We start from the raw sequence: 16292 nt of genomic DNA on the forward strand, positions 1-16292 counted from the left end.
CAAACACCACAATCACAATTCAAAAAAACGATTGGACTTTAAAAAGAAAAAGACTCAAAGTAACTCCCTGTTCTCATTTTTACACTTTCTGGAAAATCATTTCATTATTTTGGATGTATTGGAGAGTATGGAAATAGCTGAATTTATCAAACCCTGGGCTGATTTACATTTTGTATTATCCATGGTGAACACTATCTACCTAAAGCGGAAGGTCCTCTTCGAAGCTACACACGAGCTGTCGGGATTTTTCCTGTGCCAAACCAACATCACAAAAACGACAAGCTAAGCTGCGGTCGTGGCGTACATTTTCCTCATAAAGTGGTCTTTTCTTATTACAGGGGTGTCGAGCTCATTTTTTTCGCGGGCCGCATTGTAGTCACAGCTTCTTTCGGAGGGCCATTATGACTGTCAACTCAAATAAATGTATGAGCACATCATACTCGATACAGTAAAAGCTACAAAACAAACTGACAAATAACTCGTTTTCAAATCAGACGAGTAAAAACTGGTCAAATATTAAAAAAGATATTATTAAAAGTCAAGACAATTTGCAATTCTAGTAATGACACACGATTTTGATGCACAATTTGTCTTCGCGGGCCACATAAAATGATGTGGCGGGCCGTATCTGGCTCCCGGGCCTTGAGTTTGACACCTTCGTACAAACCGCCAAGTCATTCTAACAGAACTCGCCTTTATGCTCAATAGTAAATCCTTTCATTTCCAGATATTTTGTTTGGCGGCTTTACATGTTTATTGGACTTCAACCAGACTTCCTTAGGTATGGAAAAAAAAAAAAACATCATCGATGACCCCACCCTATTAAAGTACTCGCTCTCATGCTCCGCATTAAATGTACTAAGCGTATGTTGTATGGCCTCATCGTGAAACGTCCTCGCCAAGAGCACATAATGTTCTTTTGTTCCCAATGTGGCCCCCCAAAAAACAATTTGTTTGCCGTCAACGACAGCGCCTGCAAATGAGAATCGAACAACTGTCGTCACGCTGTGAAGTCACGCTTGATTTATATCTTCCTACCATCGCACCACGTGGCATCTTTCTTTCTACATACAGACATCATTGGTTTGGCTGCCATATTTCTTTGCCGGCCGAGCGAGTGGACTGAGATTTCAAGATCTTGTACTGTTTGAAATAAGGGTGCATGTCCAAACGTGTACCGATAACTCAAGCTCGTAACTGTAATTGTGCTACCACAGCCAAAAGTAGCATTTGAAGCTACTACACTTGGAATAAGAAATTGCACCGTGGTAACTAGATCTCATTTTATCCAACGTCAAAGGAACTGCATGCCTACTTAGCCTTTTTCATAATTCTGACAGGATGATGGTGGGGAGAAGAAAAAGACTATAATTGGACAAATTAAACGACTCCTTTGGGATCTTTTGTGACTTTTACTCTGTTATGCATTCGCTGGATGGAGTTGACATGTTTTTCCTGTGATTGTGTACATTTTCTGTCTATTCTTCCACATTCCAAAAACATGCATATAAATGTTCATTGAAGACTAAATTGCCCATAGGTGTGAATGTCTTAGGTGTGACAATGCTTTTCTGAGCTTCTACTTGCCGACACTCTGTATCCTAAATCTGATAGAGTGCCATCAGGGTGTTTATAGTAGAAATGGTTCCTGGTAACAATGTGGTCACAAGAAAGCAAACATGTGCCTCTCTCAAGAGTCTTCTCCTGCAAGGGATGGTAGGGACTAAAAAAACCAATGATCCGAAACAGTAAGTCGTTTAGGCGAACCTACCGACCGAATCGCCAAGATAAAAGAAGCGCGTCGCGGTAGATAAAATAAATGGAGCCCAACAGGGCCGTTAAAAAAAAAAAAAATGGCCGAGTGAAATCTTCACACTACAGGGAAAAAGGGGAACAAATGATTGGACTCGGCCTTCCAGAGAAATAAGAAGCTTGCCTTAATCCTTGCAGAGGACGGTGGCAAGAGAGGACACAAATATGACACTGAATGTTTCGTCAAGGTGACAGCTAGACTTTGTTGAAATCGTTTCAGTAATAAGTAGGTGCAAATGTTAGCTGTCACTACTTTGTGTCCAGTAAGAGGATTAGAATCCCTCGTTGTTGTCTGACTGGCCGCTTTATTAAAGAAGGCCATTTATATAACATGGATCCCTAATTTAGGGTCAGAGGATTGGATATACTAATTAGTCACGAAACACGTGTGGGAATAAGGTTAAAGTGCGAGTCCACAGTGACTAGCTGAGAAGGTAACATAGCAGTCTTCATATTTATTCAATGCTTTTAAAAAAAAAAAAAAACAGTCTCAAAATAAATGGATTTAAATGCACGACAGCAATCACACAGAATCAAATCAGAATCAAAGTCCTTTGGGGTCCCCTTAGTACTTGATATATTTTGTTGATGACAAAAAAGTTTTCATCAGAAAAATAATTGTTTTTTTTTATACGCAGTTACGAGAATGCCTGAATGAACGTCATAAATGAATCAGCCGGAAAAAAATGCAACAAACATTTCCATGATTAGTTAGTAGAGGGCTACTCAGCCAATCACAGGTCACGATATTATAGACTCAAACTCTGAGTTAATCTACCGCGCAAATCATCTTGTCCTCTCTGGAACATTTTTCGACCTCTGCGCAACAGTGGACCAGATGGGATCTGCGCATAACCAAATATGGCCAAACCGGAAAACTCATCAGCCACATGGAGGCTACATAAGGTGTGACCTGTTTCGAGCGTGAAGACAGCCGGGATAGATGCCCTCCTCGGCAACCCTAATGAGGACGAGCGGTAGAGAAAATGGTTGCCTTCCAGTGGACAGTAACGATGTACAGCATTGACAGAACATGGGGGAAAATATTGATCCACCAACTTGTGTTCCATCCGACAGCAACAATATTGAAGGGATGACGGCGTATGTTGCTCTCTTCATCTTAAAATGAAATAAATAGTCTGATGCAGAGCGAATGTGGGAATACTGATTTCTGTTTGGTTATTACGAACTTCAAATTTTTACCAACTGACAATAAACAGCATTGGAGCTGTGTGTGTTTTTTTTTTAAGGGACAACTGGGATTATCAAGTGGTGCAACAGTATTGCTACCTGATGCATTTCTAATTATAACAGGCGATACGGAAGACTGCAACACAATATCCCTGACCAGAATGCAGTGAACGGAGCGTTACCTTGGTTACAAGAGGACCCGGCATAAGCCGACTGGGAGCAGTCACACGTGTAGCCGTTGCTTTTCTCGATGCAGCGCCCCCTGTTGTGGCACAGGCTGCTGGAGCCACTGCAGTACCCGGGGCAACCAGCGCTCACGCCCGGCGTCACCTTGGCCCGCTCCTCCAGGTCCAGGCTTCGCCCATTTACAATCAGGCTCCTCATGCAGCCCAGGAATCCCTGCTGCAGAGACGTCGTTCCGCCTGCGACGACAGAGATTTCGCCGCGTGTCATGATCAATTAACGGCTTGATTGACTTTATTTTATGCTTGTTTTGAATTCGTAATTAACCGTAAGAGAACGAATCAAATTATGAACTTATATGACATGTTATCTCATTATCTTCTTCTCACTCTGACAAATAGAAAATTTACAATTTTGCCCAAGGTATGGTAAACCTCATACGAGCATCTAGACCATTTGGACAGAACCTAGACTTGGTGATTTGGCCTTGACATGACTTTTGTTTGCAGATCTGTGATTGTGACACTTCAGCATACACAGACAACTTGTCAATAAAGTCAAGTAAAGAGCATGCTGGAATATACAAGACTCCATCTTACCCACAAAAAGTTGACTGCTTAGCTTCAAGGGTAGTTGACGGTCCACGGGAGCAGAAAGGAAGCGTGCAGGAAGCTGGTCGACCTGGAGCGAGGCCTCCTTGACGTTGTGCTCCAACCTTACGTAGTGCCACTGGCGGTCATTCAGGGGCATGTGCGACTTGACGGACAGGACCACCGCACCGCTTCCGACGTCAAAGGAAAAGGACACCATGGACGGCGCTGATTGGAGACACACATTATAGGATGAATCTGACTCGGATGAATATTCTTCCCTCAACGCAAATAATGGCACAACCACCCCCCTCCCTGCTCAGATTTGTCGGCAAAGCTCCCCTGTAATCAAGAGTAAATAACACCACCATCACCTCGACTACAATCCACGGCCGCATTTGCTCGTGAATAGAAATTCTCTGTGCATTCGTCATGCTGCCAGACAAGTACAAGCTTCACAGAGTGCATTCTTTCATTATTTACATACATTTTCATAGCAGATTGCATTAGCCTCAATGGAAGTTTCTAATATTTCAACGCTCTCAATAGCTTTGTATTATTGAGGTCAAATTCAAGCTCTTTCAACATTCTTTGCCCTATACTGCGAAAGTCTATTATATATTTATATCCATAGTATGTTGCTTTGCACAGCATTTGTATTGTCATAGAAAAAAGGAACTGGTTCTTTTTTTATAAATAGTTCTTTTTGTCTGTTTTCCTATACAGTGGATCCACACTTACTACTTTTTTTTTTTAAATATACTTTTTCATCTTTTCAAAGTTTACTTTTTTTTTATGGGAACTATTTTTCATGAATAAAAAAATTAATTTAAAATAATAATAAATAACAAATAACCATAGTAATAATAATGACAATGTTTGCAAATTAAATTGAATAATAAAATTTGCACTATTTTCAAATCATTTTCAAATGTAGCGTTACGAAAAATATCAAGAATTTCAAACTTGTGTGCCCAAATTGCATTACGACAAATACTGGAAAATAATGTTTAGTTTGTTGTTTAAAAAGCCATAATAGCTGAAATTTTATTCATGCAGTGTGGCCAATATTTATATAGTTTGAAAACTGTGGTGCTTATGTGCATTGTTGCACACTCTATGGCGCATGACTGTTGACTCACAGCTGAGCTCCACTCTGACAAAGTCTTTGAGGCCCAAGCTCTCCACAAAAACTCCAGAGGGAGCACTGGTTTTGAAGTAGAAGGAGATGTCTGAGGCAGGCTCGGCCGCTGAGGTGGGAAAATAGAGGTAAGACGACTCTTGGTAGAAAGTGGCTGCATTCCACATGGACCCTGGAGGAGAAATGAGTTGCACTATTATGAAAAGATTTACTGCATTTTAAAAATGATAAGAAATTTACATGCACAGTTAATTTTTAAGCCTCAATCGGATAATAATAAAGTCCCTTTTTCCCCAGAAGAGCATTTATATACATATATTCTACATTACAGGAAACTTTTTTATTCTCCAAATTGATTTCTCAAATGGTTATTTGCAAACCGAACTGTACCACTTGACATTGCATTATAGTTTAAATCCCTGATAGAAACTTGAACAAATGAGTCAATTCTACTCCAATCTCTAAACTGATGGCCAAGTCAAGTTTCTCTAAGAGTAATTTTTCTGCCTCTGGCCAAGGTCTTCATCCAGGATATGAGTGATCACCTACTGTCTCCATAACAACGCAGATAGCCGATGCGGTAGACGGCCTGCGAGCCGGCTCTGCCGATATCTCCGATCACTATCTGGCTCACTGGTAGGTGGTCTTTGTAGGAGAGGACGCCCGTGTCGTTGGCCCTGTGACAGACATCGAACAAATGAGTGAATAAGCAAACACAAACAGAGGGGGGTGTCCCTCAGGGCCCGGGCGCCTCGACGGGTATCGAGATAAAGGCTCCCATTCTTCTACATTAGTGCAGAAGGCAGAGTAAAGACATTAAAGCAATTCATCACGAGGGAGACAAGCGCCTTTGGAAATATGCAAACAGAGCTGAAGCCGGGCTGGATTTGGAGTTTGGAGTGGATTAACGCACAAAATGCAGACACTCCAAGCGTTTAATACAGCAAAATTCAAATGAAGGTTTAGCTGCTTCTCACAAAATTTCAAATACTTTTCGTTTCATCTATATCTTCAAAATGGAATGGGGTTCAGCTTTCAAATTGAATCGTCCCACATATCGTTAGCATTTCCTGACATTGTTTTAAAACGTACACAACAACATCATGGACGAAAACAAATGTCGAGATCACTGCGACGTACCACATGTCAGCGTCGGCATCGCAATTGCAGAAGTAGTTCATGTCCACGCAGTTCTCCTCCAGGCTGCAGGAGCACTGCTGGATTCCCGGCAGAAATCCTCCCCAGTAGCTCCGCTTCTCGCCGTGCCGGTCCAGCCACCAAGACATTGGACTGCCATCTAGCATGAAAGAAAAGCAGAAATCGTCTACTTCAGCAAAATCGAACAGTTATACCAAGGTGCCTATTCTCTTCTATGGATGCATGCCAAGAATTCATCCTTGACGTGAACCCTAAAACAGGACAAGAGTTCAATTTACAGCAATGGACCAGATAGCGATCATCGAGTTGTAAGGCAAAATCGAGCCGCTATGCCAAGTTTTATACAAAGGAGAAAATTCGACAGTCTTTCAAGTATCAACACGGGAATGCGTGCCAACAGTTTGTCCTTGGCATGGCTTCCAAAACATACAATGTGCGAATTAAGTGTCCCCAGTAGGAGCGTTGTCAGAACAACAGACTACTACCATCAACAGCAACTGACCAGATGTTCAGATAATCACTAATAATCTGGCAAAATCTAGCATTAATACCAAACTCGTGAATAGCGAAAATCCGTGAATAATTCTTCCCTATAAATTGACACTGCAATTCACCTATTCCAGCATCCGAAATAGAAATTACGTCAGTCTTAACCCCGATCAGCCGACTGACGTTTGATTTGGAGACGATTCAAGGTTTGCAAAGTGGACATGGTCGAACGAGGAATGCATGGCCGCTTCCAACGGGTTTCGTAGCAGATGTTTTGCTGGTATCCTAAAAATTAGGTCATCCCTGACTGTGATCTTGATCAGTGATCCGATCAGGGCGCCAACGATAAGGAAAGCAGATTGCTTTGGTGTTAACATGGTTTTGAGCATTAAGTAGTGTATAAAAAATATCGCACAGCTATAAACCGCTACTATGACAACATTGGCAATACAAGGTATGCCTGACGTGAAAAGGTGAAGGTTATCCGTTAAGTTGCAGCTACGCTGTTCACTGATTCCCAGAAGACATCCCCGAGCATGACCCAGTTGTTACTTTCGCAAGGACAAAACGAAGGTTTCGACCTTAGAAGTTTGGGCAACGGGCCAAAGATCATCATGCCGAGCCAGAATTCAGACACCATCTGGCATATTGTTACACTTGATCAGAATTGTCGTTTCTTTCACCATTGTGAGTCGGTCCCTTGTTTTTGTTGCCACAAAGACCCGAGAGGATACTCAAAGTCACGACTGGGTTACTTTGACCTTCAGCTGTATTTTCTATGTTTTGTCCATCTCAAGTTTCTTTTTCACATGGTTTAAATTTAGAGGAGCAGATACAGAAGATGCTTTTAAAATCTGCACAGTCCTCAGCTTGCATGCGCAGGGGGTTTATACCAATGCATTTGGACAGAAGCTATGAGATCTGGAACTCTTTTAAAGTTTAAAATCCTTCACTAGGTTCATTTGCTTGTAAAATATTGATACTTAAATGCAGCTGCAAGGCTTTGAGAAGAAAATCTGCTTCATCTTAACATTTGGGGCCTTGAAATCCAAAGTGACTTTACAACTCCACAAACACAAAGGTTGTGCTTAAAGAACGCTTATGTTGGAGCAGCTAGCGATGCCTAACAAGCCCCCCGCGAATGTAACGGAATGCCGCGGCATAAAAAAAATGACCTTTCGTCACCTCCTCTGCGGGGGTTAAGTACGGCGGCCTCAATCATCGCACAGACACGTAAGCCTGCATTGCAAATGAAGCCGGTTTGCAGGGAAAAGCCCATTAAGCCTCTTGTCACTAAACATAATCAAGTGTCACATGCTGCAGTGCTCTCTGCCCATCCAGCATGCATTAGGGCCGCATTAAGCAGCGCATTTATGTATGGCCACAAAAGTCATATTAGTCTAAGTCACACAGTGGGACTCAGACACCAGCAATTCTCTCTGAAATCACCTCTGAATGGGATGCAATGACCTATGACTAACAGTCCAATGCCTTATTAAAACCAAAATAAGAAAAAGTTCCTTTGTAAGTGACAACAAAAAAGCAGACAACAAGGAAAAGCAATGTGGGTGATGGTAACATTAGCATGCAAGTTAATGTTTGTGCTACCAAGGTTGGAAATAAAACATTCCTCATTGTCTTTAGCATTAGCTGCCATCCTTGATTGGTTTGATTTCTGTGCCGATTATTTTAAAAACACTAATCAGCCCCCCGAAAATAAGAAAAGGCGACAATCAATACTTTCTGTTTGAGATGTCGCGATAACCTTGGCGAGTCTGCAAATTAATGAATGAGTAGCTTGATTTTGTTGAGCAGGTGCTGCTCCAAGGTCCGATAGCAGAGCCCTTTGGTGTTTATCACGACACAATCTGGGTGTTAGACACTTAGAAAATACTGAAAATACAAACTGCAAACTAATCAGTTTCATGCCCGTTGTTTTATTGGATTTGCAGCGAAAATGTCAAACTTTTGGTGGAGGACTGGAAAGCCCGCTTTGCTGCTTACTAAATAAAATGCTTACCACTAGCAAAAATAAGACAAATGAACGCCCATAGCCTTCCAATCAGGTCGTAAAAATCGATGCAGGTGATAAGAAATGTGAAATTGCTTGCTATTCAAAAAGGTCCAGCCGAAATGCCAAAGGAATAAACAAATTGAGATAATAATAATAAAATAATCCTCTGATTCTAGTCCTTTATGTAGAAAGGATGTCATTACACCAATTTGACTGCTTACTTAGTCTGGACAAATTGCCTTTATCCCTTCAATTTGGAATCTTCTATTGAAAATAAACAAGAAAACAAATTCTGACGCAGTGCGCTGGTACCTTTCCTTTTATCGCCTTGATTTTGGCTAAACTTGCAAAAAGCGTTTCAACAACATAGCCAAAGAACGCAAAAGGGACCTGCTATTAAGTGGAAGAATAATAAATTTTCGTATACGCGATGGCAATTTGGGATTTGCACGATAAGTAGAAGAAAAATGTGTTCGTGTCTCACAATATCATTAGGGTGAATACTTGACTCTCTTGCATTTGCACAATAACTCTAAATATAGCAGCAGGACGTTGGCGGAATTCTGGAACGTAATTACTTCTTCACTGTTGTCTTAATGACGACCGCATGGCGACGAGCATCAGTCAGACGAAGCGAGGAACACCTGCTACTTGAATCATCTACGGTCGAGCATCGCAACACGGACATTAAATGCCTGAACAACATCTGCATCTTAAATGAACGGCAGAGGCTGACGGGAAAGCTGGCAGAAGGAGGTCACGTATTCCAGCCTCCTCGACTAGGCAAGGCGAGTTTTCCTGGATGCGAGCTCATCTGTTGTTGGCACAAGAAGGCATCTGTAAACCCGGCAGGCTGGTTGCAACAGCTGTCGTTGATTGTCTTTCCTGTAAATTAACGCGATAAATGTCCATAAAGTCGCTTGATGCTGTCGTCGGGAGAGTGTTTACCTGGCACACAAATGTTCTTTGTGTCTTTAAGTTTCAATCAGGCAAAACACAATGACACATTCTGGAATCGCTCCACAGGAGATTTTGAAGCAAAACATCTTTACTTACAACTAAGCGACTGTGTTGATGGAGCTAGAACTTTCTCTTCTGATTCAAGCCCCATAGCTCACAATCAAAACTAGGAGGGATTGGTTTCGATTTCAATACATGCTTGATTCATGCTATTCTTTAGCAAATCGCTGCCTGATTGGCCTGGTGAAAGAGCAAGTACTACTTGATTGGTTTTGGACAGTAATACAGAAAGGTAAATGCTACTGATTCAGTTACCGTATTTTCCGCACTATAAGGCGCACCTAAGAAGTAGGTTAGGTTGTTCGTGCAGTATAATAATGAGATTAACAAAACAGGCATCACCTTTTGTGTTGAAGAGACGGGACCTCTTGCAGTTGTAAACCACTTCTTGTTGGCAGTGCTCTGACCTTGACACAATCGTTTGGAGTTGTTCCGGAGAGGCGCCGTAGTCAAGCACCATGACGTGAGGCCTCTGCAGTGATGAAGCCTGGACTTGGACCGGAGCGGTGCTGTTGTGGCTCAACACGGTCCAAACTTTCTCTTCTACCAAAAAACAAGTTCATCTGACTCCACCAACGTATTTCAAACAACTTCCCCCAATTTACCCACACATAAAAAGATACATTTGCAAGCAGGTTTGTGTTCCGGAACAACAATTAAATTACTGCTGCGGGTCTGACTCACCAAGTCACTTCTATTAAATAATTAACCTTCCCATCCAGTGTTAGTTAAACCTGCGTTCAGTGCAGCTGTGTGTTTTATAATGCTACGCTTCAAATGTGATTACTCGGCTCAGTTGCACCATCTAATTCTGCAGTCCGCTCATAAATTAATTGGTCATGAATCTTGAAAAGACTGCCGGCAGAGAGAGGTGTCGAGTGAACTGACAGCTGGGGTGCATATTACATTGCACAGGTTGGTTATCTCCAAACAAAAGAGCCTGGCATCTTTATTTTCCAATTTTAAAAAAAATGAAAATGCACCCTTGTGCTCCTTTTCTCGTTCATGTACAGGATTGAATTATGTGTTTTGCAATAATAAATCCAAATCTGTAAATCACCCTGGATATATTTAGTGAATGTCACCATAAAGTGGTTTGTACTCCAGGCTGGAGGATGACACTCGCTTGTAATGCAGACATATCTCAACATCACAGACGAGGCCCATCTGTGCATTCGCTGACATTTACCATCCGTGCAAAACCTAATTAATTCCCCTCTGCACCTGCCAGCCACCCCCTCCGCACGAAAACGAAGAAAGAAAATAGCAAACAAACAATATTTCCAACTAGCTGATCCTTTGTTTGTCAAGTGAAATTAGATGAGGACTCTATCTTAACTGAGCTTGCAGTACACCGTGTCTTCGTGTTTACACTTCCTTTGAGAAAATCCCCGCTCACGTCATGATTATGCATGACAGGTCGTCATGCTGAGAGCTATTTGCATCTCGGATGTATTTTGTAATTGAGGTCAAGTCGTGGGATCTTCATGTAAAGCTAAGGCGGGAAAAAAAAAACAGACAAAAAAAACAAAACACAATAGACAATAGCATCCCACCTCCTGTGGTGCGTCTAATTTTGCAAAGTTGAAATTTTTCTGGGCGGCATCAAAAGCAAGCATTTGTGTGTTCAAAGGATCGATTCAAATATTGATAACTGCGCACATTCGGCCTCGGTTTAGTATACCACGAAGCAAAATTATGGGCTCACCTGTCATGTTACAGTACACCTGCGTGGCCCCTAGTGGGCCGCTGCCATCTGGGTCAATGGAATAAAAGCCCGAGGAGCCGCCGGTCAGCTTGTAGGCTTCGCAGGATGACTCGTAGATGGCTGCAAAGGGGGAAGAACAATTTTCAACTCTAATAGTCCCATTAACTCGAAATGAAAAATAATACAAGGACTTTATGACCCTGATGAGATTTCATCGACCGTTTCCTTATCTATTTTTTCCGCAGCTACTTTGTGGCTGACCTCTGTCTTTGTGCAGCAGGTTTAAAGAGGGTAGGGCCAGAAGATGACTTTTAGATACTGTACTTGGAAATGAAGCATAGTTATGGGGAAAAGTCCCACATCAAAAATATGTATATCTAGCGGTCCATCGGTCTATCCGTCCATCCATCCATCCATCCATCCATCCATCCATCCATCCCTCCCTCCCTCCCTCCCTCCCTCCCTCCCTCCCTCCCTCCCTCCCTCCCTCCCTCCCTCCCTCCCTCCCTCCATCCATCCATCCATCCGTTAGCATGATTATTATTTCAATTGTAGATCGCTGTGGTGTAGAAATACATTGCACCATTCTGAGAGCCATTTCTTATATTTTTACACGGCCGCCTCACCCATTCACTACTTAACGCTGCTACTGCCACTTAAACGCGTTCTCATTCCTTCTGGAGAATGATCATACTAATAGAAAATAGGAGCCCTGTCATGGATAATGTTGACGTTCACTTGTGATGGCTCTGCTGGGAAGCTTCAACATCAAAAAAGCATTTTACATTCATATTTCTTTGGCAATGAGCTTTTTGTTTGTTGTTTGAACAAGATATATCCACAAAGTTCTGAGCGGATTAGGATGAAAGCCTGTGGCATTGAGCCAGGGAACACTTGAGGTGATTTTTGATGTTGATCCAGGAGTTTTTTTGGTTTTACTCCAAGATGAGAGATGGTAGGTTTCACAAAATAACGCTGTTTATTGTCTCTTTGTTGTTTGTTTTGAACGTAATTTATATAAATTGATAATGTTCAAACTTAGTGGGTAAAGCATGCTTCAATGTACTGGTTAAGAGCGTAAGTACCAGTGGAAAATATTATTAAAGTATAACCTTATGACACTTGTGTGGGATTTTTCAAATGTAATTATTTTGCCCACGCATTCATTTAGCAATGTTCCTGACTAGTGTGGAAAAAGTTTTAGGGGTTACTTGAGTCTACACTTCCTAAGTCAGCAGTAGATAAGAGTGGAAGTATCAAGATTTGAAAAATGTAAACTATATGTGCCTCACAGTAAGATGCTTTACTTCTTCTACCCTGTCATCCACGGCGGCCGTGCTTTTAATACATACTCATTTCTGCCTATTTTTAATTCAAGGGATGCTCCCGTCTGTCATGTTCTATCTTACACACACACACACACACAAAAAAAAAGAGGTTTGAGTTTGCCAGCATGAAAAATAAGTAAATCAGTATTCCGGCGCAAGAGATAGAGACATTTGCATGGCAAATGTCAAGGTGATGATACAGGATATTAATATATAAATAATGTTAAAAAATATGTAAAAAAGTCGAATAACCATGCTGTTTATTGCCCGCATGATGAACCCACAAAATGTGTTCAGTCATCTCATCAAGTACAATCAAAACTTATATTATTTATATTTATTATGGGGAATGTCGGCATGACAGCTATGAAGGTGAAAAAAATCAAAAGTAACTCACAATCGTGACAGGTCGCTCCCGAGTAACCTGTTCCGGAGCAGTCGCAAGAAAAGGTGCTCCACGTCTGGGAACAAAGGCCGCCATGCTCGCACTTGTTGGGGACGCATCTGCCACACAATATCACAGCAACACATTGGAAAATATTGATAACACCTAACACAAAACATGTGGGAATTTGAGCAGCTTTTCAGAAAAATACACCTCATAACATATGACAATTATTAATGCAAATAAAAAAAAAAGTGTATGTGCAACAAGATTTATTGCCGGGTTAGGCGCTATTTAATATTAAGAATGAGTGTGAAAGCATTTTACGATTAACAGCGGTTAACGTATTTATACTTGCAAAGCAGAAGCTGACATAAAAAGCAGAAGGCAAGATGACATGTCTTTTTACTGTCCATGACTTAAGGGTGAGTGATTTTAGTTATTCTTTTTAGCTACTCAAGTTAATTAAATTTAGATACATAAAACCACAAAGTATGTAACTTCATGTGAATGTGATGAAAACATTGCATGAATAGTTTGCACATAATATGAATCATTGCCATCATATCCTAAATGTAAACAAAAATACCAAAACAGACTATTATTATTATGCGCCTCATGTTTTATCCTTTATGAATAATTCTTGCTTCATTATTAAATAGAATAAAATGTCATATTCAGATTAAACAGTTGCTCAAGTACTTTACAGTTTGGATGAAAATGAGCACTTGACATTAAGGTAGAATGTGAAGTTCACAATACATCTCCTTATTCAAAGTATATATGATTTTGATTCATATGGAGCACAATCACAATGGCTTTTAAAATGTCAGCAATTCTCAAGTCTATATTTTTTTGCATTAGTATGCTTCTTTGACAATATTTCTACCTACACAGACACTATCATTCAAAAGTTTGAGGTCACCCAGATATTCATTTTGACAGTTCTACTAATATAAGGCATTCTGGTGTAAAAAACAAAACAAAACAAAGTTTGCCGTGACGTAATCGCATATGTTACGGGGGCGTAGTCACAGGGGGCACAGCGCCACGGTCTAGCTATGCACAAGGGAGAGTTTTCTTTCCTTTGAGTTTTCTTTCATTTTTCTATTTTTGCAGACACACAAAGTTAGAATCGGGCTTTGGCAACGTTGTGGGCACAAACGCAGCCAACTTGTTTGGAGGCGGCTCCTTTCATTCCCTTTACATTCAGCACATGAGAGAGGTGCATAGTTTAGCTGGGTGAAGTTCTTGCAGGAGATCAACGAGCACAAATTATGTTTGTAAGGAACTACATGCAGATGTCCACTTATGGAGGATGTAAAATTGCTCAGGTCACACAGATCGCATAAAATGTATTATTCATTCTCAGACAATCCAGAACACATCTTTCAGCCACATTGTTTTATAATATTCAATTTTTGACTCACATAACATTAAAACTAGTACAAATAAACATAACAATAGTGAAAAACCCTCAATTGCAGGCTGCTAGTTGTTGCTTAAATCGTTTCCATCATAATTACTTGATTATTTTGAATTGGGCCAAGACATTTTGTCTCAATGATACAGTCCACAAAAACAATATCATAACTCAGGGGTGTCAAATTCATTTTTTTGGGCGGGCCGCGTTGTAGTCATAGCTTCTTTCGGAGGGCCATTATGACTGTCAACCCAAATAAATGTATGAGCACCTCATATTATATACAGTAAAAGCTACAAAACAAACTGACAACTCATTTTCAAAAGTAAAAACTGGTCAAATATTTTTGAAAAAAGATATTAAAAGTGAAGACAATTTGCAATTCTAGTAATAACACACGAATTTGACGCACAATTTGTCTTCGCGGGCCACATAAAATGATGTGGCGGGCCGTATCTGCTCCCCGGGCCTTGAGTTTGACACCTGTATAACTACTGGAAATAAAAATTGGCCCTGGAACCAAATCCACTGGATCACTCTCGACTATCATTCATTATTCTCTCATAGCCACCCCTTCTGAAAAAATAATTCACAGTGTCCTTGTCCAGTTCTGGTAAAAGGTTGAGGCTTGTTAAAGGAATTCCTCTCGCTTTGACACCAGGACAGCCGCTTATTGGATTTCAGCACAAAGAAGTCACATATCATCTTCATTGACACCATCTTTGATTTTAAATCCCACATCTGTAATTTCAATCACTTTTCAGCCACTTTCCATTGAGTGAGGCGTCAGAAACGACTTGGGTATCCAATTGCGGCTTAATCACGGACTATTTTTGTCCTTTTCTCGGGAGACACGGATGGATTGAGTGTGCTATTCTCTGCATGCATTGTGGATCACAATGTTTCGTGAACATACCAAATTAATAACAGAACTTCCTCAGACCGTTTTAAAGATAGAAAGATGATGACATATCTTACACGCGACATAAATGATCCATTCCGCGGCTAAATCCGAAAAATCAACATAATTACTCAGAATCGTTTTTCGGGTCCTGTCACGTCCCTCTTCACATCAACGGAGAGTCTACTTCAGTGCAGATGCTGATCTGCCAGTCCAGAGGGACTGACCCAGATGTTGAAAAGCCGTATCAACCAAGACAGGCTCACAACATTCAGAACTTTAAGAACCACAAACTGATCTTATCCACCCTCAGGGATGTGCCACAGAGGAGCTTTCTGACCACCATAGCAACTTCAACCCAAGAGATAGAAGAGCCTATCTCAGAGGCTCCAGACTGTGAGTCCTCATGGTGTGTTAGTGGGATTAAGTAGGTATTCAAAGAATTCTTGTGACCAATTCACAACATACCGAGTCGAGGTCAGCAGCGTCAACAGTGTTGATGTTGAAGCACCGCTTTCCCCTCTTCAGACGCCCGATGGTGGACAAGGGTCACATCTGCTCCTTAATGTTCTTTCAAATCTCTGGGTCATGACTTATAAGACTAAAAAACTGGAGAGTCTATTTTCTTCCATCGAAATGCTCAAAGTGACAATAGCTTTGTTTGGAATTTGGAAGTCGTGTCTTTGGTAGCCAATAGAATAAAACATTTCTTGTTTTTTCAACATTTAAAAACAAATTCAGATAAATTGTTTTTCAAGTAGTCCACTCAACTTTTCCATCTATCCGCCCGCCCGTCCATCCATCCATCACACGACATATATATCAACAATTCACACTCGTTAAGGACAATTTGGAGCCCTCATGATTCAGGAATTCAAGAATATGCAAAACCCACACAGGAAAGCGGGTATGAACCCATGACCTCTGAACTCCAAGGATGCTGTACTAA

At 41.1% G+C, this 16292-nt stretch overlaps 1 protein-coding gene across 2 annotated transcripts in view; it reads right to left on the reverse strand.

The window, feature by feature from the left end:
• The window catches only part of LOC148394180 (contactin-associated protein-like 5), a 79277-nt gene that overhangs the window by 6884 nt on the left and 56101 nt on the right, over positions 1 to 16292 (reverse strand). For both annotated transcript variants that reach the window (XM_088383335.1, XM_088383336.1), the window contains exons 13-20: positions 13032 to 13138; positions 11307 to 11426; positions 9941 to 10141; positions 6058 to 6214; positions 5467 to 5594; positions 4919 to 5089; positions 3786 to 4004; positions 3186 to 3425 (exon numbers count right to left, since the gene is read on the reverse strand). In XM_088383335.1, coding sequence (XP_088239461.1) covers positions 3186 to 3425; positions 3786 to 4004; positions 4919 to 5089; positions 5467 to 5594; positions 6058 to 6214; positions 9941 to 10141; positions 11307 to 11426; positions 13032 to 13138 — 1343 coding nt within the window. The remainder of the gene's footprint in view (positions 1 to 3185; positions 3426 to 3785; positions 4005 to 4918; positions 5090 to 5466; positions 5595 to 6057; positions 6215 to 9940; positions 10142 to 11306; positions 11427 to 13031; positions 13139 to 16292) is intronic.

The sequence above is a fragment of the Syngnathus floridae genome, chromosome 8, assembly GCF_059516105.1.
Source record: "Syngnathus floridae isolate MCC-2025c chromosome 8, RoL_Sflo_1.0, whole genome shotgun sequence".
NCBI lineage: Eukaryota > Metazoa > Chordata > Actinopteri > Syngnathiformes > Syngnathidae > Syngnathus > Syngnathus floridae.